Source organism: Pipistrellus hanaki (assembly GCF_964339955.1).
Source record: "Pipistrellus hanaki genome assembly, chromosome: 18".
NCBI lineage: Eukaryota > Metazoa > Chordata > Mammalia > Chiroptera > Vespertilionidae > Pipistrellus > Pipistrellus hanaki.
In genome coordinates, this window is record NC_140520.1 from 27062316 (window position 1) to 27087694 (window position 25379).

Below are 25379 nucleotides of genomic sequence, written 5' to 3' on the forward strand. Positions count from 1 at the left end.
CTGCAGGGGAGGGCAGTTGTGGGGGGACCAGGCCTGCAGGGGAGGGCAGTTGGGCAGGGCAGACCTGCAGGGGAGGGCAGTTAGGGGTGACCAGACCAGCAGGGGAAGGAGTTAGGGGTGACCAGGCCAGCAAGGGAGGGCAGTTAAGGGCAGTCAGGCCAGCCAGGGAGCAGTTAGGTGTCAATCAGGCTGGCAGGGGAATCGTTAGAGGGTGATCAGACTGGCAGGTAGAGCGGTTAGGAGAAATCAGGCAGAGGCAGGCGAGTGGCTGGGAGCCAACAGTCCTGGATTGTGAGAGGGGTTCCAGATTGAAGAGGGTGCAGGCTGGGCTGAAGGACACCTCCCCATGCACGAATTTCTTGCACTGGGCCTCTAGTAAATAAATAAAAAGAATATTGAGGGTTGGCTGGTAGATTCTAAGGCACTGCTAGAACTGGAATATTAGCATTTGGTAGTCATCAGAGTAAAGACAGGACCAGGCAGGAGCCATCAGTGGATGCTAATTCTAAGGGAGAAATGTTAATGAACAAGATATTTGCACAGTCTTAAAGTATCTCCCCAGCGACTGCTTATTAGTTCAAGGGAGGGGGGAAAAATTACCCAGTGGAGAAATTAAGCAATACCTTGATGGGGAGAAAAACGTACATTACCAACAAGAGGCAGATGGGTATTGTGTGCCTCCAGCTGTGATACCCTTTAAGGGACAAATCGTTAATTTTGCAATATTCCAGCCAAGAATGCTGGATCATCAGATAAATGCAACAGGAGAGTATTGTTGTTGTTGTTTTTAAGACAACATCACAAAATTTAAAGAAAGGCTAAGGAAATGTTTTTGATTCAAAGACAAATAAATGCAAGTATAACCCTAGATTTCCTGTTGCACAGGAGTGGGGAGTGTGGACAGTGCTACGGAAGACATGGTTAGCTCATAGTACCGATGTAAGTTCATAAAGCTGGTCACTGTAAAGTGGCTATGTTGAGAATATTCCTGCTTTCAAGGAAGTGCACAACGTGTTATGGGGTGAAGGATCCTGATGTATGTATATGACATACCCTCATGTGGTTCAAAAAAGAGGAAAAGAGAGACTGCAATGCTCAAGCAAATGGGACAAAGGTTAAGAATAGGTAAATCTAGGTCAAGGGTACCTGGAGTTCCTTGGAACTTTTTCCAAGTTAGAAAATATGTCCACACAACAGGACCTTTATTTATTTATTTATTTTTTTAAGTCAATCTAGTATTAGCAAGTGGTGGTACTTGGAATTGGGAAGGGGAAAAACACATGACCTGCCATGAGAATAATTGTTGGGAGAAGCTTGAGGCTGAGCTGATGCCCTGCAGTGTAGGGGTTCCCCCACCAAAACGAGGAATTATGAGGGCCACACAGAACACAGGGTCACAAGCAAACAAATACCAGAGTAATTCTACTGTGAGGAACACCAGGAAAACCAACATCTTGGTATGCGTAAGAAGAAGATTTTTAGGTCTGGGCCTAGAGTCTGCTCATCTCAGTAGAAGAGTTAGCCTGTTCAAGCTCATCTTTCATTTGCTGCCCCTTTGGGCCTGGAAGGTTCTGGGTCGGTGGGAAAAGGCAGTTAACCCAAAGAGCAAGCTGCTAGCATTGACTAAGACACAGCACATGCAAAAAAGCCTGGGGAAAATGCTAGAATGACTAACAAATGAGTGGACTGCTTATGACGATGTGATTATTATGATTGTCACAGACATGCCTGACTTACTAAGTGCTAGAACCTGGGGAAGGAGAACGATACAATATAGACTATCCCTGTCCTCTAGAAGCTTTGTGGAGAGAGGGACACACAAAGGTGCATCACAGGGTGGCAGGTGGGAAGTGCAGAATGAACGTAGACTGGAGTTCGAGGAACACGGCAGTCAGAAAAGTCATTGTGGGTATTTAGCACCAAGCAAGTGGTAAGGACAGACATTTTTTCCTTTCTTTCTGCCCTCCTTCCTGCTTTCCAATAAATACTTAATTACATTTCCTAATTGCAAGGAACTGTGCCAGACACTCCAAGAGAACAGTGAGATTAAAAAATGATGCTGAAAAGAAAAAAATATATATATGATGCTGAGAGGAAGAGGAAAAGGCACCTTTGGGGGTTAATTAATAATAACAGCTAAAATGTAAGGGGCCCTGTGTTAGTGTCCTGTGGCCGCCATAACAAACCACAGACTTAGTAGCTTAAAACAGACATTTATTTTCTCCCACTTCTGGAGGCGGAAGTCTAAAATCGAGGTGTTGGCAGGGCTGTGCTCCCTGCAGAGGCCAGGGGACATTCCTTTCCCTGCCACTTTCAGCTTCTGGTGGCCGTTGGCATTCCTGGGCAATCCCTGCCTCCGTTTTTGCACGGGCTTGTCTTCGGTCTGTTTGGTCACCATGGTGCGTCTCTTATTACCACCCTTGTCATTGGATTTAGGGCCCAACAGGATAATCCATGATCTTTTCATTCCCAGGTCCATCATTATGTCTGCAAAGAACCTTTTTCCTTTTTTCTTTTTTTTTTTTTTCCAGTTGCCTGCTGCTTTTCATTAACATCTAAATAAGTAACGCATCCAATAATTATAACATGGAAATGTCTATGAACAAATTAGATACCGTTTTTTTAGCAAATGCTTAGGAAAGAATGGTCAAGTTTATTCAAGGTTTTAGGCAGCAGTGTCTAGGCAGCTGGGGTGAGGCCAGTGGTTGGGAACAGAGGTAAATATCTGCAATGCATGCAATTCCTTTGATTTCTTCTGTTAGTGACTGGTTCACTGCCCGGTACTGCTGGGACAAGCCTCTTCTGGCATTCTGATTCCATCTGGATTTCATTCGTTGTTGTTGCCGCAGAGCCTCCTGAAATGTCAGTGATTTTGATAGCGGTAGCTCAAGGGAGGTGTTCTTTGAGGATTTGGGTTACTATGAGCTCCCTCTCAGCCTGCGAGGCACAATGAAGAGGAAGCCTTTGGCTGATGTGGAGCGGAGGCCAGGCTCCAGGAGGGTATGCCCTGTGGACACGCCCTGCTGCCCCAGGTCACGGTGCCACCCAGGACCCTTTTACTAAATAGCGTTCATAGTTTCCAGGAATTAGGACATGGGCATATTTGGGGGTGGCAGGCACCATTCAACCCATGACAAGCCCTTCTCATGTGCCAGTCGTTGTCCTAAGCATCTTATATGTATTACTCATCTAATTTATAACAACCCAGTAAGATGTTAGTTTGGTCCATATTGAGGATATGGAGGCACAGAGCCTTAGGTAAGGTGGAGCCATTACTTGGGATAATTGGCTTGGGTGGAGAACTTGTGTTGAGGAAGAGTAAGACATGTTTGGACAAACAAGGTAAGGTCACATACAGGATGCCTTAGATACCTATGGAAAATGTGCCTTACCCTGTGGGTAATCAGCAGCCACTGAGGATGTTGACCAAGAATGTCCTGTGAGCAATTATGTATAAGAATATTGATCAGGAAGCACTGTGTTAAGTAGAGGGGAGGAGGGCGGGAATGGGAGACCTATTAGAAGTGCTCGCGTAATTGCTCTGAGAGAGATGGAGGCCTAGACTGAAGGACTGGCCACAGAAACAGAGGAAGGCTTAAGAGCTCACTCTCCTTTTCATCCTGACATATGGAGCCAGACTCTTTTCTTCTATTAGATTCAGCTTCCATCTACCTAGGTCCCACACCAGGAGGCAGTTGAGAGTCAAGACATCTCCATTTACCCCAGTTGAGTATACACTGTTTTTTGTGGGTTTTTTTTTTATTAAAGCATTGCTCTCACATTTGAAAGCACCTGAACAGCGCCTGGAAATGCAATCCCCCTAGTACTGATTGTGGTCCCTTTTAAGACAATGGCACAATGGCACTGAATGATGTCCCTCTTGAGATTAAGAGATTGTCCACTCTGACCTATGATGGAATGGGCCTAGAAGCCAATTAAAGCATAAATCAAGTCAATAACGACTCATGGCCTGTAAATGTGGCCGCCATGAGCTAGATCTTCGCTCTCTTCCTCTCGAGTTAGCAGACAAGGCAGAAGGAAGCAGCTCCATTCTCACCTCCCACCCACTCTTCTTGGTGACCATGCTGCTCCTGGTGTGACTTGAATATTAAACAAGCTTATTCATTTTTAGGCTTTCAGGCTTTTTTTGTGAGTATTTGATCAGTAATGCCTGATGGGAAAGGCATTTCCTGCCGGACAATGAAAGGTTTGAATGCAAGAGATCCTCAGTTATACTCTGAGTCCTCAGCCCAACTCTATTATTCAGACTTCAGAAGCCATTAATGCTAGTCAGAGTAATCAAGTGTTTCTAAAAGCTGCCAAGTAATTATTTTTATCTGACAGTGAAAGCGAAAACGGAGATGCTTATTTATGCCTTGATTAACTTTAAGAAGTGCTTTCCCACAAAGCTAAGATCTTTGATTTCGTTTTAAAATTTTAATTTAGGTTGACCCCAAGAAGTGATACTATTCATTACAAAATAAAATTCAAAGATGACAGAATAATATAGACTAAAAAGTAAAATGAAAATATTTTAGGATAGTTTTTTGATGGGGATATCTTAACCCCATGTAATATCCTTCCAGGGTTTAAAAAAAAAAAAAAAAGCTTCTAATACATTGGTCCTCAAAGTGTGGCCTGGGGGCCATCAATACTGGCATTTCCTTGAGTCTCAGCTTCCCTGCAAACTTTATTGAATCAGAATCTGCATTTCAACAAGCCAGCCCACGGAGAGATCAGTGTTTCCACTAATGTTAGTCCTTTGGAAGGCATCCCGGTTGTTAAAGAAATGGGAAGAAATGAATAAAAGCGGTATGCAGAAAAATTAGCTAATTCATCCTACAGAGTTCTGTGTGAACAGAACCCAATTTTGGAACACACCACTAGAGAATCAGTGGATGTTGGGTTGACCTGTTAAGGAGGTGTCACTCACAAGTAGGCCACCTCCCCTTAGTCCTTATAGTAATTACATATGAATAAGAAAATCATAGAACCAGAAACTTGTACCACTGAGATGAACAATAGAATTCATAGTAGTCAGTGCATGTGAGGTCTTGAGCCTCAAACTGGGTTTGTTCCCCCCAAATGTGGGTATGAAGTTAAAAATACACATGTTGCCGGTGTGACCTGGTCCTCAGAAGCTATGGGACCTTGAGTAAATTTCTTCATTTCTTGGCGTCTCAGTCCATAAGGTGTAGAATCCACCTTGCAAACTTCATTGGATCCTCATATACTTCAAATAAGGGGTGTGGGAGGACTTCAAAAACTGAATGAGAACCTAGAATGGTACTCAAGGCAGATTTCAAGGGTCGATCCCAGTTTCATCCAATTAATTGCATCTTGTATAAGATAATATCACAGTGAAAGGGTGGGGGCCTGTTTGAAGTAAAGAAAAGGTGAGCTAATTAATTAGACTATCACACATTTTCTCCCCTGTCTAGAAGGGTCCTCATGAGAACCAGAGGATGCTGGTGTCCTAGTATAGATAGGGAACCATGGATGATCATTAAGAATCTGTTGAATGAATGCATGAATCCCTAACCTTGAGAAAGGTAATGAACATTCATTTATTCAACACACATTGACTGAGCCAGGCTGGCTAGAGATACATGGTGAGCAAAAGCATGCACTATCCCTTGCCCACATGGAGTTTATAATCTACTCAAATACTCACATGGGTAATTGTAAATTGCATCATTGCTCTGTGCCATAAAAGATAGGAGCCCTGACCCATTTGGCTCAGTGGATAGAGCAACAGCCTTTGGACTGAAAGGTCCCAGCTTCAATTCCGGTCAAGGGTATGTACGTTGGTTGTGGGCACATCCCCAGTGGGAGGTGTGCAAGCAGCAGCTGATCAATGATTCTCTCTCATTGATGTTTCTAATTCTCTATCCCTCTCCCTTCCTCTCTGTAAAAAAAAAAAAAAAAAAAAAAAAAAAAAAAAAAAAAAAAAAAAAAAAATCAATGAAATATATAAATACGTTTTTATTTATATTTATTTATTTATTTATTATTTTTTTTTATGATACATTTCTTCTTAACCCCTAGAAAACGCTGGTTAAAATTGTCCTAGTACAAGATTCTGCTAGTCCCTGTACAGTATTAACTCTTTGTCACGTTACTTACATGATAATTGGGGGCGAGGAAGGGGATGTGACTTTAAAACAGTATACACACAACCACCTTAAAATTAACTTGTTAATAAGTCCTGTGCAAACCGAGCAAGCCTCTATCATTAGGTGAAGTACGTTTTCAGATATTCTCTTATACACCCGGGGAAGGAGACGGAAGCAGAGGCATCCGAGGTGGCAGGTGGACACTCAGAAGTGCGTCTCCTTCTCTGTGATGGCTGCAATGGTCCCATCGCCCTTGAGTTTGGCATCTCAGCCATTAACCATCACCGTCTGTGGGCCTGCCCCAAGCTTGCCTCTCATTTTCAGGTCAGCACTGGGGATCACCAACTTCCGGAATTTCTCGAGCAGCGTCCCCTCTGTCTTCCACAGCTTGATGACGATCCAGATGGGGATACAGAGCATGGAGGACAGCGCCAAGAGCCAGCCTATGCTATAGCCCCAGGCAGGGTAGGTGTAGACATTGTTATACTTGAGGGGCTTGTACCTGATCAGGAAGAAGATGAAGATGCTCGCACAGATCGCGGGGGTCACGACCTTCCAGCACCATTTAATGAGTGACAACGGCCGGTAGCCAATCATGTCTTCGATGTTATCATAGAAGCGGTTGCTTCCGTACACCCAGCCGATGCAGACACACTCAAAGTTGGCCACAAAGAGGAGGCACATCCCACTGGCGGCATAGGAGTCAAAGAGCTGGAAGATGTACATGCCACCCTCCGTTAACATCACGAGGCCCAGAAAATAGGAGATGACCGACAGGGCCAGGATGAGCAGCTCCCGCCGGTAGCCCCTCCGGAAGAACTTCGGGTACATGTCCACCAAGGAAGTCACAAGGCTTTCTACACACACAAACTGGCTGTCCAGACCGAGGAAGATGAGCATCAAGAAGAAGAAGGTGGCCCACAGTGGGGAGAGAGGCATCATGGTGACAGCCTTGGGGTAGGCGATAAAGGCCAGGCCAGGGCCTGACTCTGCCACCTCGGCAATAGGTACCCCCTGCTCACATGCCATGAAGCCCAGGACAGAGAAGATGGCAAAGCCGGCCACGAAGCTGGTTCCGCTGTTCAGACAACAGAGCATGATGCAGTCCCTGTAGCAGTTGTTGTTGTAATTGTTATAACTTCCCAGAGTAGTCAGACAGCCCAGGCAGATGGCATAAGAGAAAAAGATCTGCGTTCCAGCATCTATCCAGACCTGTGGGTCAGAGAGCCGGGTAAGGTCAGGGTACAGGTAGAACTTGATGCCTTCGGAGGCCCCAGGCAACATGACCCCTCGGATCAGGAGGATCAGAAGCATAACGTAGGGGAATGTCACGGTGACATATACAACCTTTCCTGTGGACTTGGTCCCCTTCCAGATACAGAAGTAGCAGATGGTCCAGGCTGCCAGGAGACACAAGGCCAGCTCCCAGCGGAGATTCCCAATGTGCTCAATCCCATCTGAGATGGCCAGGACCCGGCGCTCCCAAAACTCCACGACAGGAGAGGTGGCATTCTGCATGGACACATGGCTGTGGTTGGTCATGTTCAGTTTCTGGAACTCCACACATTTCTCTGTGTTCCACTCGTGCCCACAGGTGGCCCAGGGGAGCTCTGCGGTGAAGCAGTTGCACAGGTAGAAAATGGCCCATGCCAGGATGATAATGTAATATACATTCAGATGGGCCGCAATCACCTGTGTTGCATAGCCAATGCCTTCAAATAAAGGGCACATTTTTCTCCAACATGTAATGCCACCTTCATTTGTGAACTGTCCCAGAGCCGTTTCCAGGAAAAACACGGGAATTCCACAAAAAATAAAAAACACCACATAGGGAATCAGGAATGCTCCTCCTCCGTTCTTGTAGCACAGGTAAGGGAAGCGCCACACGTTGCCGAGCCCGATGATCTCCCCGGCCATGCTCAGCAAGAACTCCACCTTGTTCTTCCAGTGGCCGCGCTCGTGGATCGCCTTGTCCTGCGGGACCCGCATGGCCGCCGCAGCAACCCCGCGGCTGCCCCCTGGCGCCTCAGGCTCCCGTGCCTCCTCTGCAGCCTTCTCTGCCGTCATGGCCGCGCTGGCTGCCTGGTGCGCTGGGCCGGCTCTGCCTATAAATACATTTTTAAAAAGATAGGAGCAAGGAGCCTAGAAAATTTGTACTAGAGCAGATTAACTTAGAGTGGTTAGAGGAGACTTCCTTGGGGAAGTGGCCCTTGAGTTGAGAACTGAAGAATGAACAGGAACCAAGGTGGGGAAGAGGGGAGGGAGGGAAGAGTGACCCCGGCAGAGGGATCAGTGCATGCACAGGCCTTTTGGCAGGAGGGAGCATGTGGGCGCATGGTACTGAGAAAGGCCAGTCCTGTTGGGTGGAGTGATGGGATGAGGCTGTGGATCATGCGTAGCTGTGTGCACTTGATTTTGGTTCTTCTTCAGCGAGGCCACTGAAGGATTGCAGCTGTGATGGCGGCGGTGGTAGAGGATATGTATTTGGCAATGATCAGATCTGGGTTTTGGAAAGATCACTCTGGCAGAAAAATGAAATATAACTCAGGGGCAGGAGGGTAGAGTGTATGTGTGGAGACAGATAGAGACTTTTACCGTCTAGGGGGGAGAGAGAGAGAGAGAGAGAGAGAGAGAGAGAGAGAAGGGGGGGGGGAATGCTCTCCTCCTCAGATGATCCAGCTCCTTGGGTCTATCTAGTTCTCCCTCTCCCTGCAGCATTCCTTCTGGGAGGCCCTCCCCACCAAGAGGGAGGCAGGTTCTATGCAATGAGCTTTCCCCTGTAGACAGAGAAAGTGAAGCAAAGTGAGACCTGATCAGCAAATTTGCCCATTTTGAGTCCAGGTAAATCAGTTCCTGCCAGGTGAAATGATAAAAATGCAGTTTCTGAATCTGCAAGCTGAGAACTCAGCCCTGGATTTAGGTTGACCCCAAGTACAGGCAGCATCCTTCCCTTCACTCACACCCTCACTCCAGTTAGGATACCAACCCTTATGCCCCTCCCTGCAAAGATGGGAAAAGTGAGGCCCACAGAGATTTAGTGATTTGTTCCAAGTCACACGGTAACTTTTAAGGACCAGTTCCCTGTCTACAATTCATTAGGTGATATTTTCAAAATGCTCTCCTGGTCAGCATCATCTTTATATACATATACTAGAGGCCCGATGCACGAAATTTGTGCAAGAGTAGGCCTTCCTTCCCCCAGCTGCTAGCACCCGGGACCTTCCCTCAAAGCCCCAGCTTTGTCTGGAAGGTTGTCCAGATGGATGTCCGGTCTAATTAGCATATTACGCTTTTATTATCACAGATAATGGACTGAGTCATAGATATGTGCTTTGAAATTAAATTTCATATTTTACAACTTCTATACTTTGCTCATACAATCTCCAGTTCTTAGAGTAGAAGAGCTACCTTATGGGCATTCAGCCTAAACCTTACAACGGACTAGCTGAGCCTTCAACAATTTCTAGTATTGCAAAGAAATGCACAAATATTGTTAATGAGCCTTTCTGTATCGGTGTCAGCGCCTTCACTTCTAGATGATTGGAGAACTTAGTTTTCAGTGAGAAAAATGAGTTTTCCTTTGCAATTCACTCTCAGGACCATTCTTTAGCTTAACCGACAAAAAACAAAAGCCCCGTGATTGTCCTGGGCCTCTCAGTGTACATTCTTCTGCCTGCACTGTTCCTGTTTCCCCTTTGCTTCCTCATAGGGTTTCCTGCTTTGACCCTTTTTATGATTATACTGCTGGGCCCTTTTGTGATGTTTCTGGCTTTTATTACTGCATTTTTACTGACTTGTTCTTTGTTCTACTGCCTGCTCCCTCAGGAAACAGCTAAAAATTCAAACCTTGGCCCTCCTGTTGTTGCTAGAGATTTTAGTTTATATTTGTAATAATTATTCAAGGGTGTTCCAAAAAAAAAAAAAAAAAAAAACAACAAAAAACAACAAACACAAAACAACCCAGATCTGATTTCCCCATCATTGTTGCTTTAAGATTGAACAGTACAAGTGATATGCTGTCAATTACAGTCAAATGCAATCTGATTTTCCCATGGTTTTCTTCCTGTCTTTCCATGGTACAGCTTCATACACTTGTAATTTTTGATAACCAAGATTCAGAGGTGTGTCTGTGTTCATCTTTTTTTACAAGAATCCTCTTAGCCCTGGCCACTGTAGTTCAGTGGTTAGAGCGCCACCTGCTCACTGAAATGTCTTGGGTTTGATTCCCAGTCAAGGGCATGCATCTGGGTTGCAGGTTCAATCCCTGCCTGGCCAGGGGGCAGGAGCAGGAGGCAGCCAATCTATGTGTCTCTCTCACATCCCTCCCTCCCTCCCATCTTCTCCCTCTACCTCCTCCCCTCTCTTTCTAAAAATGAATGGGAACGATATCCTTAGGTAAGGATTAACCACAACAAAAGGAATCCTCATAAACCAACCTTTTGGTGACCATCTTCAGGCTAGCTCCTTGAGCCTGGAAGCTCCAGGTTGCAGGAGTTTGGCACAGAACTGAGAGAGCTCCTGCTTGGGGCTCTGAGATTGCAGTTTGTGTTAAACATTTGACTTTCTCTCCAATTGGCCGTCTCTCTCCAAAAGAAGCATTATTCTCTCATCTTTAAAGAATGCTGAGTTTAGTTGGTTTTGAGCAAATTATCAGGAGAATTCTCAAGAATTAGGAAGAAAAAGCCAAGCTATTTTACTCAAACTGGGGCTACAACCTCCAGGGGTGCTGGTGCATAGCCCTGTTTTCCCTCCATTTTAACCCACTCCACTGTGCTAGCACTACCAGCTAAAAAAGGGCAAATCTGAATCAAGCTAACAAAGTATTCTTTCCACCGAATGCTGGGGTTGGGGTGGGGGTGGGGGTGCAGTTTACTCGACTGAAATGTTTTGTTACCATGAAGATGAAATTACTCTTTATGAAGTACATGGTTATAAGTTTCTGTAACCTGAAAAATGTACTTCCTACCCCTCTCCCTTCCCCTCCCCCTGGTTAGGAGAGAATAAAGCACATTGTCTGGGAAATGGCTTCCAAGGGGGGTGGGGGGGGGGAAAGCCTGCATAAAGTAGTTTCTCAAAGCTCTGTCCTGGTGACTCAGTTAGTTGGAGTGTTGTCCCATACATCAAAAGGCTGTGTATTCAATTCCTGGTCAGGGCACATACCTAGGTTTTGGGTTTGATTTCGGGATGGGGGGGTAGGGGGAGAGGGTTGTGTATAGGAGACAACAGACTGATGTTTCTCACATCATTGTTAGTTTTCTCTTCTTTCTCTCTCCCTCTCTCTCTCCCTCTCCCAATCCCTCTCCCTCTCCCTCTCCCTCTCTTCCCCCCTCCCTACCTTCCTCTCTCTCAAATCAATAAAAACATATAATTGGGTGAAGAGTAAAAAAATAAGAATAATTTAAAAGAGTAGGTTCTCTAGCTGAAACCGGTTTGGCTCAGTGGATAGAGCGTCAGCCTGAGGACTGAAAGGTCCCAGATTCCATTCGGGTCAAGGGCATGTACATTGGTTGCAGGCACATCCCCAGTAGGGGGTGTGCAAGAGGCAAGCTGATGGATGTCTCTCTCTCCTTGATGTTTCTAACTCTCTATCACTCTCTCTTCCTCTCTATAAAAAAATCAATAAAATATATTTTTAAAAATAAAAAATAAAAATAAAAGAGTATGTTCTCACCAGTGACTGTTGAGTTGAATTGAACCTAAGAGCCTGTTTTTTGTCTGTGTTTGTTTTTATTTTGGAGAGAGGAAGGAAGAGAGAGAAATATCAATATCTGGTTGGAGGACTGGTTGAAGCTATGTTTGCATATACTATTGGGTCGGCAGCTAAGTAATTGCGGGTTTCACACATATATGGCTTCAGTTGAATTTTTAGGTTTGCAGACGTAGTACAAATGTAAAACACATTTTGTTATTTGATAGTTGGCTATTCAGCTGTTAATCAGTAAAAAAAGTTTTTTGATCTGTTTTGTAGTTTTCGTTTGGCGTTCGTTGAAAAATGGAAAATCAAAAGGAACATTTTCGTCATATTTTGCTTTTTTATTTCCTCAAAGGGAAAAACGCATCGCAAGCTCATAAAAAGTTATGTGCTGTTTATGGTGCCGAAGCCTTAAAAGAACGGCAGTGTCAAAATTGATTTGCCAAATTTCGTTCTGGTGATTTTTCACTCAAAGATGAAAAACGCTCTGGTAGTCCAGTTGAAGTTGATGACGCCCTAATCAAAGCAATAATCAATTCGGACTGTCACAGTACAACACGTGAGATTGCAGAGAAGCTTCATGTATCACATACATGCATTGAAAATCACTTAAAACAACTTGGCTATGTTCAAAAACTCGATACATGGGTTCCTCACGAACTGAAAGAATCACAGTTAACGCAACGCATTAGCAGCTGCGATTTGCTAAAGAAACGTAATGAAAATGATCCATTTTTAAAATGACTGATAACTGGCGATGAAAAATGGGTTGTTTACAACAATATCAAGCGGAAAAGATCGTGGAGCAGGCCAGGTGAACCAACTCAAACAACATCAAAAGCTGATATTCATCAAAAGAAGGTTTTGTTATCAGTTTGGTGGGATTACAAAGGAATTGTCTACTTTGAACTCTTACCACCCAACCGAACGATCAATTCTGATGTCTACATTGAACAACTAATGAAATTAAACAATGCAGTTGAAGAAAAGCGGCCCGAATTGACAAATCGAAAAGGTGTTGTATTCCATCATGACAATGCAAGGCCACACACATCTTTGGTCACTCGGCAAAAATTAATGGAGCTTGGTTGGGATGTTTTGCCACATCCACCATATAGTCCTGACCTTGCACCATCTGATTACTTTTTGTTTCGATCTTTACAAAGCTCCTTGAATGGTAAAAATTTCAATAATGATGATGATGTCAAATCGTACCTGATTCAGTTTTTTGCTAATAAAAACCAGAAGTTTTTTGAACGTGGGATTATGATGCTGCCTGAAAGATGGCAAAAGGTCATTGATCAAAATGGGCAATACATTACAGAATAAAGTTATTTAGTTCCATGAAAAAATTGTCTTTGATTTTCTTTTAAAAATCCGCAATTACTTAGTTGCCGACCCAATAGTATGTTCAGATAAACATCAATTGTCCACACCATAGGAGAGGACATTATGGAAGTCCCCAAACCCATCTCCCCACTCCTTAGCACTTCCACCATCCAGGCTTCACTTCAAACTCAGCACATTAAAAATAGGCCCAGTAAGGGCTAGTTCTCCTTAAAATTTGCCCCAACTTCCTCGCCTATTTAAGGTAGTCAGGTTAAAAACACTGGAACTTTGTTAAATTCTCCTTCTCAGCATTCACCCTCCTCTTACCCAATTAATCATCAAATCCTGTCTACCCTTCCTTTGTAATGTCTTGGAAAGTCTCCATTTCTCTTCTGGTAGTTCAGAGATAGAAGATGGGAATCCACATACAGATGAAAAAAATTATAGAAATATAAAAAAGTGCAAAATAGCCGAAACCGGTTTGGCTCAATGAATAGAGCGTCAACTTGGGGACTGAAGGGACCTGGGTTTGATTCCGGTCAAGAGCATGTACCTTGGTTGCTGGCATATCCCCACTAGGGGACGTGCAAGAGGCAGCTGATCGATGACTCCCTTTCATCGATGTTTCTGGCTCTCTATATCTCTCCCTTTCTCTCTGTACAAAATCAATAAAAAACATATTTTAAAAAGTGCAAAATAACATAGTTTCAGACAAGCTTTTATACCGATCCTGGGGCACAGCACTGCATTTGTCTTGTGAAATTCAGAGCAGTTGGGGGCCCTTCCTCAGGTTCAGGGGTGTGGGAGGCCTTTGCTAGTCCAGCTCAGGATATTTTGATTCAGCCACCCCTCCCTGGACTGAGGATCAGGAAGCCTTCATTTCCAGATGAACCAATCTCCATTCAGAGCATGGCACATATATATCTAATCTAGTGCTGGCATAATTTATTAAGAGTATTTTATTTTGAGTTTATTCTTGTGTATGGTGTAACTTGGTGGTCTACTTTCTGTCCAATTTCCCCAATAGCATTTATTGATGATACTGCTTTGACTCCATTGCATGCTCTTGCCTTGTTTTTCAAGTATTAATTGAGAATAATGGCTTGGGTCAATTTCTGGGTTCTCTGTTCTGTTTCATTGATCTGTTTAGATTACGGGGCTTTGTAGTATAACTTGATACCTGGTATTGTGACCCCCTCCAACTTTGCCTTTCTTTCTCAGGATTACTGCTGCTATTCAGGGTCTCTTTTAGTTCCATATACATTTTTGGAGTGTTTGTTCTAGGTCTGTGAAATATGCTGTTGGTATTTTAATAGGGATTGCATTGAATCCATAGATTACTTTGAGTAGTGTGGACATTTTAATGATGTTGATTCTACCAATCCATGATCATTAATCTTCCATTTGCTTATATCTTCCTCTATCCCCCCCTTTTTTTTATGTCCTATAGTTTTCTGAGTATAAGTCTTTTACCTCCTTGGTTAAGTTTATTTCTATGTATCTTAACTTTTTATTGCAATGGTAATTAGGATTTTTTTTTTAGTTTCTCTCTGTGAGAGTTCTTTGTTGATGTATAAAAATGCCATTGATTACTGGGTGTTAATTGCGTATACTGCTATGTTGCCAAATTCATTTATTAAATCTAGTCTGGACATGTCTCACAGCAATATGTTTGCCGATACACATTCTAGTGCAGGGGAAAATAAACACATGGGACTACATCAAGATAAAATGCTTCTGCACAGCAAAAGAAACCATCAACAAAATGAAAAGGGAGCCCACTGTACGGAAGAACATATTGCTATTAAGACATCTGATAAAGGATTAATATTCATAATATATAAGGAACTCATATGTTAACAAAAGGAAGATAATCCAATTGAAAAATGGGTAAAAGACCAAAACAGACACTTCTCCAAAGATGGCCAAGAGACATGAAAAAAAATGCTCAAAGTCACTAATCATCAGAGAGAGGCAAATTAAAAAGACAATGAGGTATCACCTCACACCTATCAGAATGGCTATCATCAACAAATGAACAAATGACAAGTGCTGGTGAGGATGTAGAGAAAAGGGAACCCTAGTGCACTGCTGGTGGGAATGCAGACTGGTGAAGCCATTATGGAAAACAGTATGGAGTTTTATTATAATATTAAATATGGAACTGCCATTTGACCAAGTGATCCCACTTCTAGGAATATACCCTAAGAAACCCACCGATCAGAAGGACTATATGTACCCCTATGTTCATAGCAGCACAATTTACAATAGTGAAGATCTGGAAACAGCCCAAGTGTCCATCAGTAGATGAATGGATAAAAAGCTGTGGTACATTTATAACATGGAATACTATGCAGCTATAAAAAAGAAGGACCTCTTACCTTTTGAGACAGCATGGAAGGACTTGGAGAGTATTATGCTAAGTCAGAGAAAGACAAGTATCACATGATCTCCCTCATATATGGAATTTGATGAACAAAATAATCCAGAGACATAGAAGCATGGGACAGATTGAGGCATCTCAGGGCGGTTTGGCGATGGGTGGGTAAAAGGGAGAGATTAACTGGGGAATTTATATACATATACTAATATGCTTTGCCCATGGACACAGACAGTAGTGTGGTGAAGGCCTGGGGGCAGGTGTGGGGTGGAGGGGGTCCATGGGAATGAAGGGGGGGGGGAATCTATAATATTTTCAACTATAAAATTTAAAAAATACAATTTTAAAAAAAGAGTATTTAATGGCAAATTAAAAATTCTTTTGTTTATATTTTTACCTTCACCTGGACAGAAGCTCATTCTTCTGTTTGTTACTGCTCCTCCCCTTCCCCCATAGCAACCAGCACAGGGTTCTGCAGTTTGTAGTCTATAAATAAAATGTTTGTTAAATCACAGAGCCTTAGAATCTTAGAGTCAGAAGGAATCTTGGGAATCTCTCTTGTCCAGTCCTTTACAGATGAAGAAAGCCAGTCTAGAGAGATTAGTTGACTTGCCCAAACTCACATAGCTGGCTGGTGGCAAAGGACCAGAACCCAGGTTCCTCCCGCTTTGAAATACCCTACCCTAAATTGTCCTTAGATAATCACGACAGGAAAAATCTAATTTTACACAAGGTCTCCCAGAGATGGTGGTGAGAGGGGTGATTTGCCTTAGACTGAGACGTTTACAAAGACTCGGTCGGTCGCAGGACCGCCCTGGAGGTCTGACTCCTCGGCTCGGTGCTGGGGAGGGTCACAAGTTAGGTGTTGATGAGTCTGCGGCCCCATCTGGGCTCTTCGGACAGGAAGGCGCTCACCAGGGCCTCCACCTAGGGGGCTCCCTCCCGGGCTGCCAGCGTCTGTCACACCGCCGCCGCCGCGGGGCCCGCCCCACGTGGACTCGGCTCCCAGGATCAAAGTCTGTTTGCTCCCGGGACCCCGCAGGTGTGCGGCGGGCGGTGGGCTGCGAGGACCCGCAGGCTAAGAGCAAGGGAGGTCTCGCCCAACACCAGCCCGCCTCTCCTCCTCTTCCTCCTCCCCCCGCCGCTGCACGCGGCCCTCGCCCCCTACCCTCCCCCACGGCGCTCGCCGCTGCACCCGGCCGCGGCCCCCCAGCCCACGCCCGGCTCCCGGAGGCGAAGGCCCCGCCCCATCTGTCGGGGCCTCGGCCCCGCCCTCTCCGGCCCCCGCCGAGACTCCGTCCAATCGTGAGCGCGGGTGGGCGGGACGCGGCGGCTGTCGTGAGGGGGTCCTAGCCAATGGACGCGCGTGCCGGGCCTTGTGGGCGGGGCGTCGGCTCCTTGTCATACGCCGGTCCGTGTGAAAACGGGGGTTCCGAGTGCAAAGCAAAGTTTTTTTGTAAACCGTCTGCAAAGCCTTGGGGGGGAGAAGCAGGCGCCCGGCACCGGGCCGAGTGCAGCTGCCGTGGCCGCCGCCGCCTTTTCAGCCTCCCCGGCGTCGGCTTCTCGATCGAAGCCCACCGCGGAGGCGCCGAGCGGCGGGAAGACCTGCGCGGAAAGCCGCTTCAGATGCTCGGAGCCTTCGCAGCAGCGCGGACCTGCCTCCTGTCGCCCGCCCCCGCCTCCCACCGGCTCTCGCTTCAGGTCGGGCTCACGGTCCCCGGGCTCCGGGCACCCCGGCTCCTCCGCGCCGCCGCTCCCCTGCAGGTGTGGGGCTGCTGGGACTGAGCGGGGCCTCCGCCTCGGCTCCGAGGACCGACTCCCGCGGAGCTGCACGCTTGCCGGCCCGCCAGGGTCGCCCACCGGCGCGGCGGCGGCGGCTCACCGCTCACCCCCCTTCCCATCCCGGAGGCTCCTGAGAGGCGGCCCCAGCGACCCGGCCCGCCGGCTCGGACCGAGAGGATCCCGCGCCGCCCTCCTCCTTCCTTCCGTCACCGGCTCCTAGACCGGCCCTCGGCGCCTCCGCAGCCACCGCCTCCCCAGGGTCCGTCCGGCCGCCCGCGCTCGGCGGGGCCCCGAGGAGCCGCAGCCATGGGGTGCTGGAGCCGCAACCGGGGCCGGCTGCTGTGCATGCTGCTGCTGACCTTCCTGTTCATGGTGCTGGAGATGGTGGTGAGCCGCGTGACGGCGTCGCTGGCCATGCTGTCCGACTCCTTCCACATGCTGTCGGACGTGCTGGCGCTCGTGGTGGCGCTGGTGGCCGAGCGCTTCGCGCAGCGCACCCACGCCACCCAGAAGAACACGTTCGGCTGGATCCGGGCCGAGGTGATGGGGGCCCTGGTGAACGCCATCTTCCTCACGGGCCTCTGCTTCGCCATCCTGCTGGAGGCCATCGAGCGCTTCATCGAGCCGCACGAGATGCAGCAGCCGCTGGTGGTCCTGGCGGTCGGCGTGGCGGGGCTGGTGGTGAACGTGCTGGGGCTGTGCCTCTTCCACCACCACAGCGGCTTCGGCAAGGGCCACTCGCACGGGGGCCACGGCCACGCCAAGGGGGGCGCCCGCGGCGGCGGCGACCACAGGAGCCCCGGCGGCGGCCGGAGGAGACCCGACCAGGAGGAGACCAACACCTTGGTGGCCGGCAGCAACGCCAACGGGCTCAAGCTGGGCGGGGCAGGTGAGGAGGAGAGAGGCGCCCGAGCCTCAGGTGGTTGGTTGGGTTTTGGGGGAGCCGGCACCGGAGCCTGAGCCTGGCCCCGGGCGGGATGGCCCGCGCGCCCCGCGCACGCCCCCTGGCGCCCGAGTCGGTGTGCGCCGCGCCGGGCCGCCGCCTTCCCGCGCCCTCCGGTCCCGCCCCCGCCGGGGAGGGGGTGCAACGGGGACCCCTTTCTGCGCTGGTGTTAGCAGCCCCCCGGGGGGAGTGGGGGTGTAGGTGTGTGTGTGGAGGGGGGGACACGTCTGGGGGGTGTAGGTGGGCGACAGGCCTCTCCCCTGCGCCACCGCCCTTGGCTGTCCTAACAGGCTATCTTTTCCAAGAGACTTGTCTCATTTGGGTTTTTAAAGGATCCAAGATGCTTTCTTAATTCAGTTTCTTGACCCCATTGGGAAGTGGAGGGAATCAGCCATTCGTTCTTAGTCGTTGGCTGTTTGAAATCCAGGTGGTTGGTTCTTAGGCCCTCTGGACAAGTTTCTGAATATTGTGTTCAGGGCCGTTTTGCCATTGACTTTCCAGAACTCGGGTTTCTTGCATGAACAGCAAGGTTATGTTCCAGTTAGCCGTCTAACATCTAAACCCGAATTCTGAGAATCCGAGACTTTAGGACCTGTTTAGGCATGCTTAACGTTTCAGTTAGGACTTTTCAGTTATGCTAAAAGTGATTTTTTCATCTTTTATTTTTAATGGATGCTGTTCATTCTAAACGTAAGTGCTCTTGAAAGAAGTTGGGAAGTACATGTTGAAAGGAATCAACCAATGAATGCCCCACTACCCAAGCTCAAAAATAACAGCTTGTATTTCCTTCCATTTTTTCTTATCATTTGTATTTATTTGCCTGGTTGCATGATACTACATAGACAGTTTTCCTTGTTTTGAAGATGCAGGATATTAGGTTAATGAAATTCAGATTGTATATTGAAAAAGTTGAGTAGATAATTGAATTTTCCTTTCACTCCTATTCTGCAGGGTTTTTATTCCAAAGAAAATTAAGCTGCTGTGATTGTGTGTATGTGTGTACAGATTGGTATGTTTGATTGAAGAGTTACAGAGGGAAATAGGGTGAGGTTGGTAAAAAAGTTCAGACGTCCAGCTGTAAGATAATAAGGTCTGAGGACCTGTGTAACACATGGTGGCTATGGTTGATAACACTATTCTGTAATTGAAATTTGCTATGAGAGTAGAACTTAAATGTCTTTACCAAAACAAACAAACAACAAAAAAAAACACAAAGATAATATATGAGGTGATGGATGTGTTAATTAAATAAATGGGGGGGATTCTTTCATAATGTATAGCAGTTTTTCCCAAAGGTACGGGAAGAGTTTGGTGGGGGTACGCGTTGCACTGGAGTTTGCTGGGGATACGCACTGCACCGTGCTTAGCTGCGCCTAATTCTACGTTCTCATGAGTACGAGGGGTACTCAGCATTACGAAAATTATAGAAGGGGTACACACATGTCAAAAGTTTGGGAAACACTGATGTATAGAAATAGGTCATCATGGTGTACACTTTAAAAATAGTCTAAAACGAGTAGGGAACATAGTGATCAATTAGCTGCAATTTTTACTGAGGTTACTCTGATTCTTGATAACATTTATTGTTGGTTTGTCAGTTTCTAAATCCTCTATACCAAAAACTACCATTTATATTCATAATAAAAGTTTAAAAGTGAATCATAACACTTTAAAAACAAAAAGTTCTCTGTCAAATCAAGCCTTTGTATTAGACTTACCCATAGTTGCATTTGATGGTGGGTGTTAGCATTCAATTTTGCTATATGCCAAAAGGATTAGCAGAATGTTCACAGGACCCCATCTCCACAAAAAGATGAATTTAAAAAAAAAAAGAGTGGGAGGAGGTAGAAGAGTTAGGAGAATGGGGAAACTGTCCTCTTAATGACTTTATTTAGCTCGCTCTGGCCATTATGTCCTAGTATGGTCCCAGTATGTCAGTTTATATTAAATTGCCCCAAGCACATTTTAAAATTACATTTTATGAAAAAAACTTCACCTCCTTACTTGAATGGAATTAGACAAGGATGTTTATATAAACACTTTAAGTATTGGATTCAAAGTTTGTATTTCTTTGCAGATCAAGAAAAGTCCAGAACTAATGCGACAGATGTACAAGTGAATGGGAATATTATCAGAGAAGCTGACAATACGGATTTGGAAGATGAAGCTGATGATGCTGAAAAGGCTGGACAACTTAACATGCGTGGAGTTTTTCTGCATGTCTTTGGAGATGCTTTGGGTTCCGTGATTGTAGTAGTGAATGCCTTGGTCTTTTACTTTTATTGGCAAGCGTGTCCTGAAGGGAAGTTCTGTGTTAACCCGTGTATCGCTGACCCCTGCAAAGCGCTTGTAGAAGTAATCAATAATACTCAAGGAACAGTTTTTGAGGCTGGTCCTTGCTGGGTGCTATATTTAGATCCAACTCTTTGTATTTTAATGGTTTGTATACTTCTTTACACAACGTATCCATTACTTAAGGAATCTGCTCTTATTCTTCTACAAACTGTTCCTAAACAAATTGATATAAAAAATTTGATAAAAGAACTTCGAAATGTTGAAGGAGTTGAGGAAGTTCATGAATTGCATGTTTGGCAACTTGCTGGAAGCAGAATCATTGCCACTGCTCACATAAAATGTGAAGATCCAACATCATACATGCAGGTGGCTAAAACCATTAAAGATGTTTTTCATAATCACGGAATTCACGCAACTACCATTCAGCCCGAATTTGCTAGTGTAGGCTCTAAATCAAGTGTAGTCTTATGTGAACTTGCCTGCAGAACTCAGTGTGCTTTGAAGCAATGTTGTGGGACTCGGCCACAAGCCTATTCTGAAAAGGATACAGAAAAGGCCCCAGCAGTTAGCGTTTCTTGTTTAGAACTTAGTGAAAATCTAGAGAAATCCAGGACTCAAGCTGAAAACACACCTGCTGTTGTGATAGACTTTAAAAAGATGCCAAACAAACAACCTGAATCATCTTTGTGAGTCTTGAAAAAGATGTGATATTTGACTTTGGCTTTAAACTGCAAGAGGGAAAAGACTCCACTGAAATTCTAAGTTTGCCAAGTAGTGTAATTGAAGTCTTTGCCTGGTCACACAGTTTAATTCTATTTTTGTAAGAACATAATGGGACTGTTTAACAGACTTCTGTATTACAATTTGTGATTCTCAGTGCAGAGTACAGCTATGCTGTAACAATTTTTGAAAAGCCAGTTTTAACACTATGTTACATTTTGTTTAAAGTAAGTATAAACCTTATATAACATAATGACATTTGATTTCCAGTTTTGCCATGGGGAAAATTAATTAGGGGGATAAATAAATTAAAATTGTTACTGGAATTTCTCTGCTTTTCTTTCCCCCCCCCAGTGTTATATTTTGTTTATTAAAATTATAATTGCTAGAACTTAAAATATCACCAACAACTTTGTTTCCTTTGATACTTTAATATTTACTTGCTCTTTAAGATTATATAGCATAGTGGCAGCATATTTTAAGAGTGACTGATGGATATTATTAGGAAAAGTTTTTTTTTTCTTCATTTGGGGTATTTATCATACTAAAGGTTAGTTATTATCCTGTGTTCTATATTGCTGAGTATTGCTCTAATAAACAGATATAATTAACATATTGAACTATAGTTTACACATAATAGGGCATATGGGGAGTAAGAGCAGGGAAGAAAGTTTACCAAATTAAATATTTAGATTATTGTAAATTGATACTGAGACTACATTCTAAATCCTGAGAATTGGAACATGTTTTTTCTTACCAAAATTAGTCTACAACACAGATGTGTTCACCAGCATTACTTGCTTTGAAAGATTGGCATCAGAAGCACATATATTCAGTAAATGTTTTTAAGGACATTAAACTCAAATCTAATAGTTACATGTTAAATGCAAGCTTACTAATAGAATCTTTAAATTTAAAAAAAAAAAAAAGACTTTCCGGAGTTAAAGTCATTTCATAGTGACCAATCATGAATGGATTCAAGTGCAGCTTTTCAAACACCACCAGCAATGCTTGTTGTTGTTTTTTTGCCAAGAGCCACTGATTTGGGAGAACAAAGAAATCTGAAATGCAGTTTGGATATTAAATTCTTCAAAAGCAATATGAGTTCAGACAAAATCAGTCATTAAGATTCTGTAAGTTTTCCTGTCTTGACAATGCTCAGATCTCCCAATGATGGCTTATTTTGGGAGAGACCACAATATCTACACAGGAAATTGTTCTTGGTTATTTTATTGTTGCTATTACACAAATGTTATTTTAAGGGTATTTAAGTGGTATTTTTCTTGATAGAGAGGGATTATGGTTTGTGAAGAAACTAGATTTTTTATCCTCAAAGGGGTGGATATTAATATCAGTTATCATGTATAGTTCTATTTTTCTAGCAACACGGTATCCTGACTACTTCTTGTGACTTTTATAGATGACTACTTTTAAGATGGCTACCTTTTGGACTTTGAAATAATTCATTGTTTAATGCTTCTTAAGATGAACATGCTGGCCTTTGACAGTTAACTTTTTAAAGGGATGATTTTCTGTGGTAGACGGTGTGGTTTTTTTTCTAGCATAAGCCTGTTGCTGGCAATGGGCCTATTTAAGAACAGCTGGTTTTTCCAATGAGAGAGAGGTAATTTTAGGAACACAGTTTGTAAGTCCACATTTACTCTAACGAGCCAAAACCATAACCTGCCAATTTTCAATACATCTGGACATTTTAATACTCTTATCTGACAGTGTGGAATTAGATTCCTAAATTGGTAGTTACTTTGAACTTTACAATTTCTTTTTAAACATGAACTTGGGGAATTCCCTCGTTGTATGGATGAATAAGAGAGAGAGCTTCAAATTGTACTGCATCTTGTTTGTTCCTGATGTAACACTTTTAATCTACAAAACATTAAAAATCTCAAAAACAGTTTGTTATAGAAACATTTCAGTAATGATACAGTAGGATAACTGGTAAGATATATTCCATGCAACGAGGTTTTCTTTACAAATGTTCTATTGGGTCTCTTGTTTTAAAGGTGGTATAATGTGTAAGACATCAGCCGACTGAGGGTTTTTGGTTTTTTTTAATGATGTATAAGCTTGGGACAAGGGCTCTTCTCCCCACGTACTTTGAAGGTAACAAACTCTAGGTTTCAGTTATTTCACTTTTCATCATTTCTGAGGAGCTTGTATGTAGCAAAGTGGTACCATAGGAAGATTCTCTTTTTTTTTCAAAGGACTTTGTCATATTAGCAGAGTCAGTGGGCATGGACTCACCTTTCGAGTTTTGGCAGAGAATTATTTATTTCTTTACAGTGCACTTTCTAACCCATCTTTAGCTATATTAGCATCTTTTTTTTTTTTTTTTAATGCTTTTCTATTTAAATATTGTGGGATTTAGGTGTCTTTTCTAAAGTGGCTTGTTCCTTCTTGAAAGAAAATGAAGGGAATGCCCTGAATGATTCGGAGACGTAGGCCCAGTATTGAAATGTGCTGTTTTATAACCCGGCATCAGTGCTGGGAGGTGCAGCTCTCTGCTGGCTCTCCTATCTGAGTGAGATGGGTGTCCTTAGAATGTGTTTAGCAACTTGTCTGTCGTGTCTCGGTTTAGTGAGAAGGAGTTGCTGCATGGATTAAAACCAACCCAGAAATGTTTCCAAGCCAAATGCAGCCTTCGTGATGAGATTGATTTAATTCTCCATTGTCACCTTGTAGCTTAGATGAATGTTTAGTTAGTGGTTTTTTGTTGTTTTTGTTTTTTTGTTTGTTTTTTTTTTAAGGGCATATGCATTGTAAAAGTAAGGACTGGAGCCTATAAGAAAAAAGGTCAAAAAACTTTGCTGCATGTATTTTAACATTTTAGAAAACAATGTTTGACTAAGGTATGTAACTTAGGTAGGAAATATTTCCATCCAGACCACCTTTGGAAAATCACAATAGGCAGGAGCCTCTGTTAACATTTTGTGTCTTGTTAACAGCTTCAGTTAATCTAGAACTTTTGAGAGTTGAGGGAGAAGGCCTATGAAAGCTAATGTGAAGCATTTAGTAGGCTCACTGGTGTTGAGTTGAAGATTTTTTTTACTGTTTCTAAGCAGATATCCTTTTAATGATATGTCATTTACCTGCTGTCTTAAGATGTTCACCTACATAAATGTGGAGGATAATTCTACATTATAGATATATTTATTTTGATAGTGTTTCAGTTAAGTCACAAAACAGTGTTAAAACGTTTGGGAAGGTAAAGGGTTGTTGTTTTTTGTTTTTTAAATTGAAACCGTCAAGTACAGTGTCTGACCATCTGAAACGGAAATTGCAATAGCACTATTTTGATATAGCTCTACCAATACTGTGTGGCGATGCTCTTTTGTTCTACTAGCAGGCGCTGGACTATGGGGCAGTCTTTTTTACTGGCACCAGAGCTTTTTGTATGTCACTCAGCTTAAACTTTTAAACCAAAAATGTTATGGTCCAGTGTCTTTGGCAGAAGGATGCTGAAGGGAATGTAACATTAATTAACATGTGGTTATTTGTAAAAGGACACAAATCGCCACCTTAGGGTCCTGCCTTGAAACAGCACAATGACGTGTATCTGTGTATCTCGTGATTCTGTATGAAACTTCCATGTTGTGTTGTTCTGGGTCTGCCGAGGCCTGTCCTGCGGGCCGGATGGGGCAGTGAAATGCTACTGTCATCTCATTCAATGCAGAAGCACATACGATGTCTTCAGTGCTGCAACACTTTACCTAACTGTGTGTGTGTGTTCTATGATTGTACATTGTTTTCCAAAGCTGTTCCTCCTACCTCATCATGAGGCTTTATGGATTCGCTATGTATTATAAATGTTCTTTATGAGACAAGACTACTGTGTTTCTCCTCATTTATTAAACGTTAAGTAGGAAAATAAATTAATTTTTAAGTATCTCCTTGGTTATTTTGTGCATGTGGCCCCCCCACCTGTGCCAGGCTGGGTTATGTAGAAGAGAATGGACGTGGGCGTCAAAAGGGAAATGGCAGTGTTGCTCATGTGCAGGATGACTAGTTTACAGGACAGTGCTGTGGAGGGAAACTAATGTGGGCAAAAATGTCAATAAAAACAGAAAGGGTAACAGTGCAGAGGCTCACCCACATGAAGTGATG

General features: G+C 44.2%; 2 protein-coding genes across 3 annotated transcripts; one reads left to right on the plus strand and one right to left on the minus strand.

The window, feature by feature from the left end:
- Positions 1-5937: 5937 nt before the first annotated feature.
- Positions 5938-8721, minus strand: LOC311612354 (sodium- and chloride-dependent GABA transporter 3-like). The gene has a single exon (XM_084865234.1). The coding sequence runs from the start codon at positions 8181-8183 to the stop codon at positions 6384-6386; it is 1800 nt and encodes a 599-aa protein (XP_084721360.1). The 5' UTR covers positions 8184-8721; the 3' UTR covers positions 5938-6383.
- An 8207-nt stretch (positions 8722-16928) lies between these two features.
- SLC30A1 (solute carrier family 30 member 1) lies at positions 16929-25161 on the plus strand. 2 transcript variants are annotated; one of them, XR_014793402.1, is made up of 3 exons: positions 16929-18188; positions 20320-23847; positions 23914-25161. XR_014793402.1 is itself a non-coding variant. In XM_084866612.1 (2 exons), exons 1-2 carry the CDS (start codon positions 17606-17608, stop codon positions 21225-21227), a joined length of 1491 nt encoding a protein of 496 aa, XP_084722738.1. In that variant the 5' UTR covers positions 16929-17605; the 3' UTR covers positions 21228-25161. The 2 variants fall into 2 exon arrangements, 1 of the variants encoding a protein (XP_084722738.1); XM_084866612.1 differs by having other exon boundaries at positions 20320-25161.
- The last annotated feature ends 218 nt before the right edge of the window (positions 25162-25379 follow it).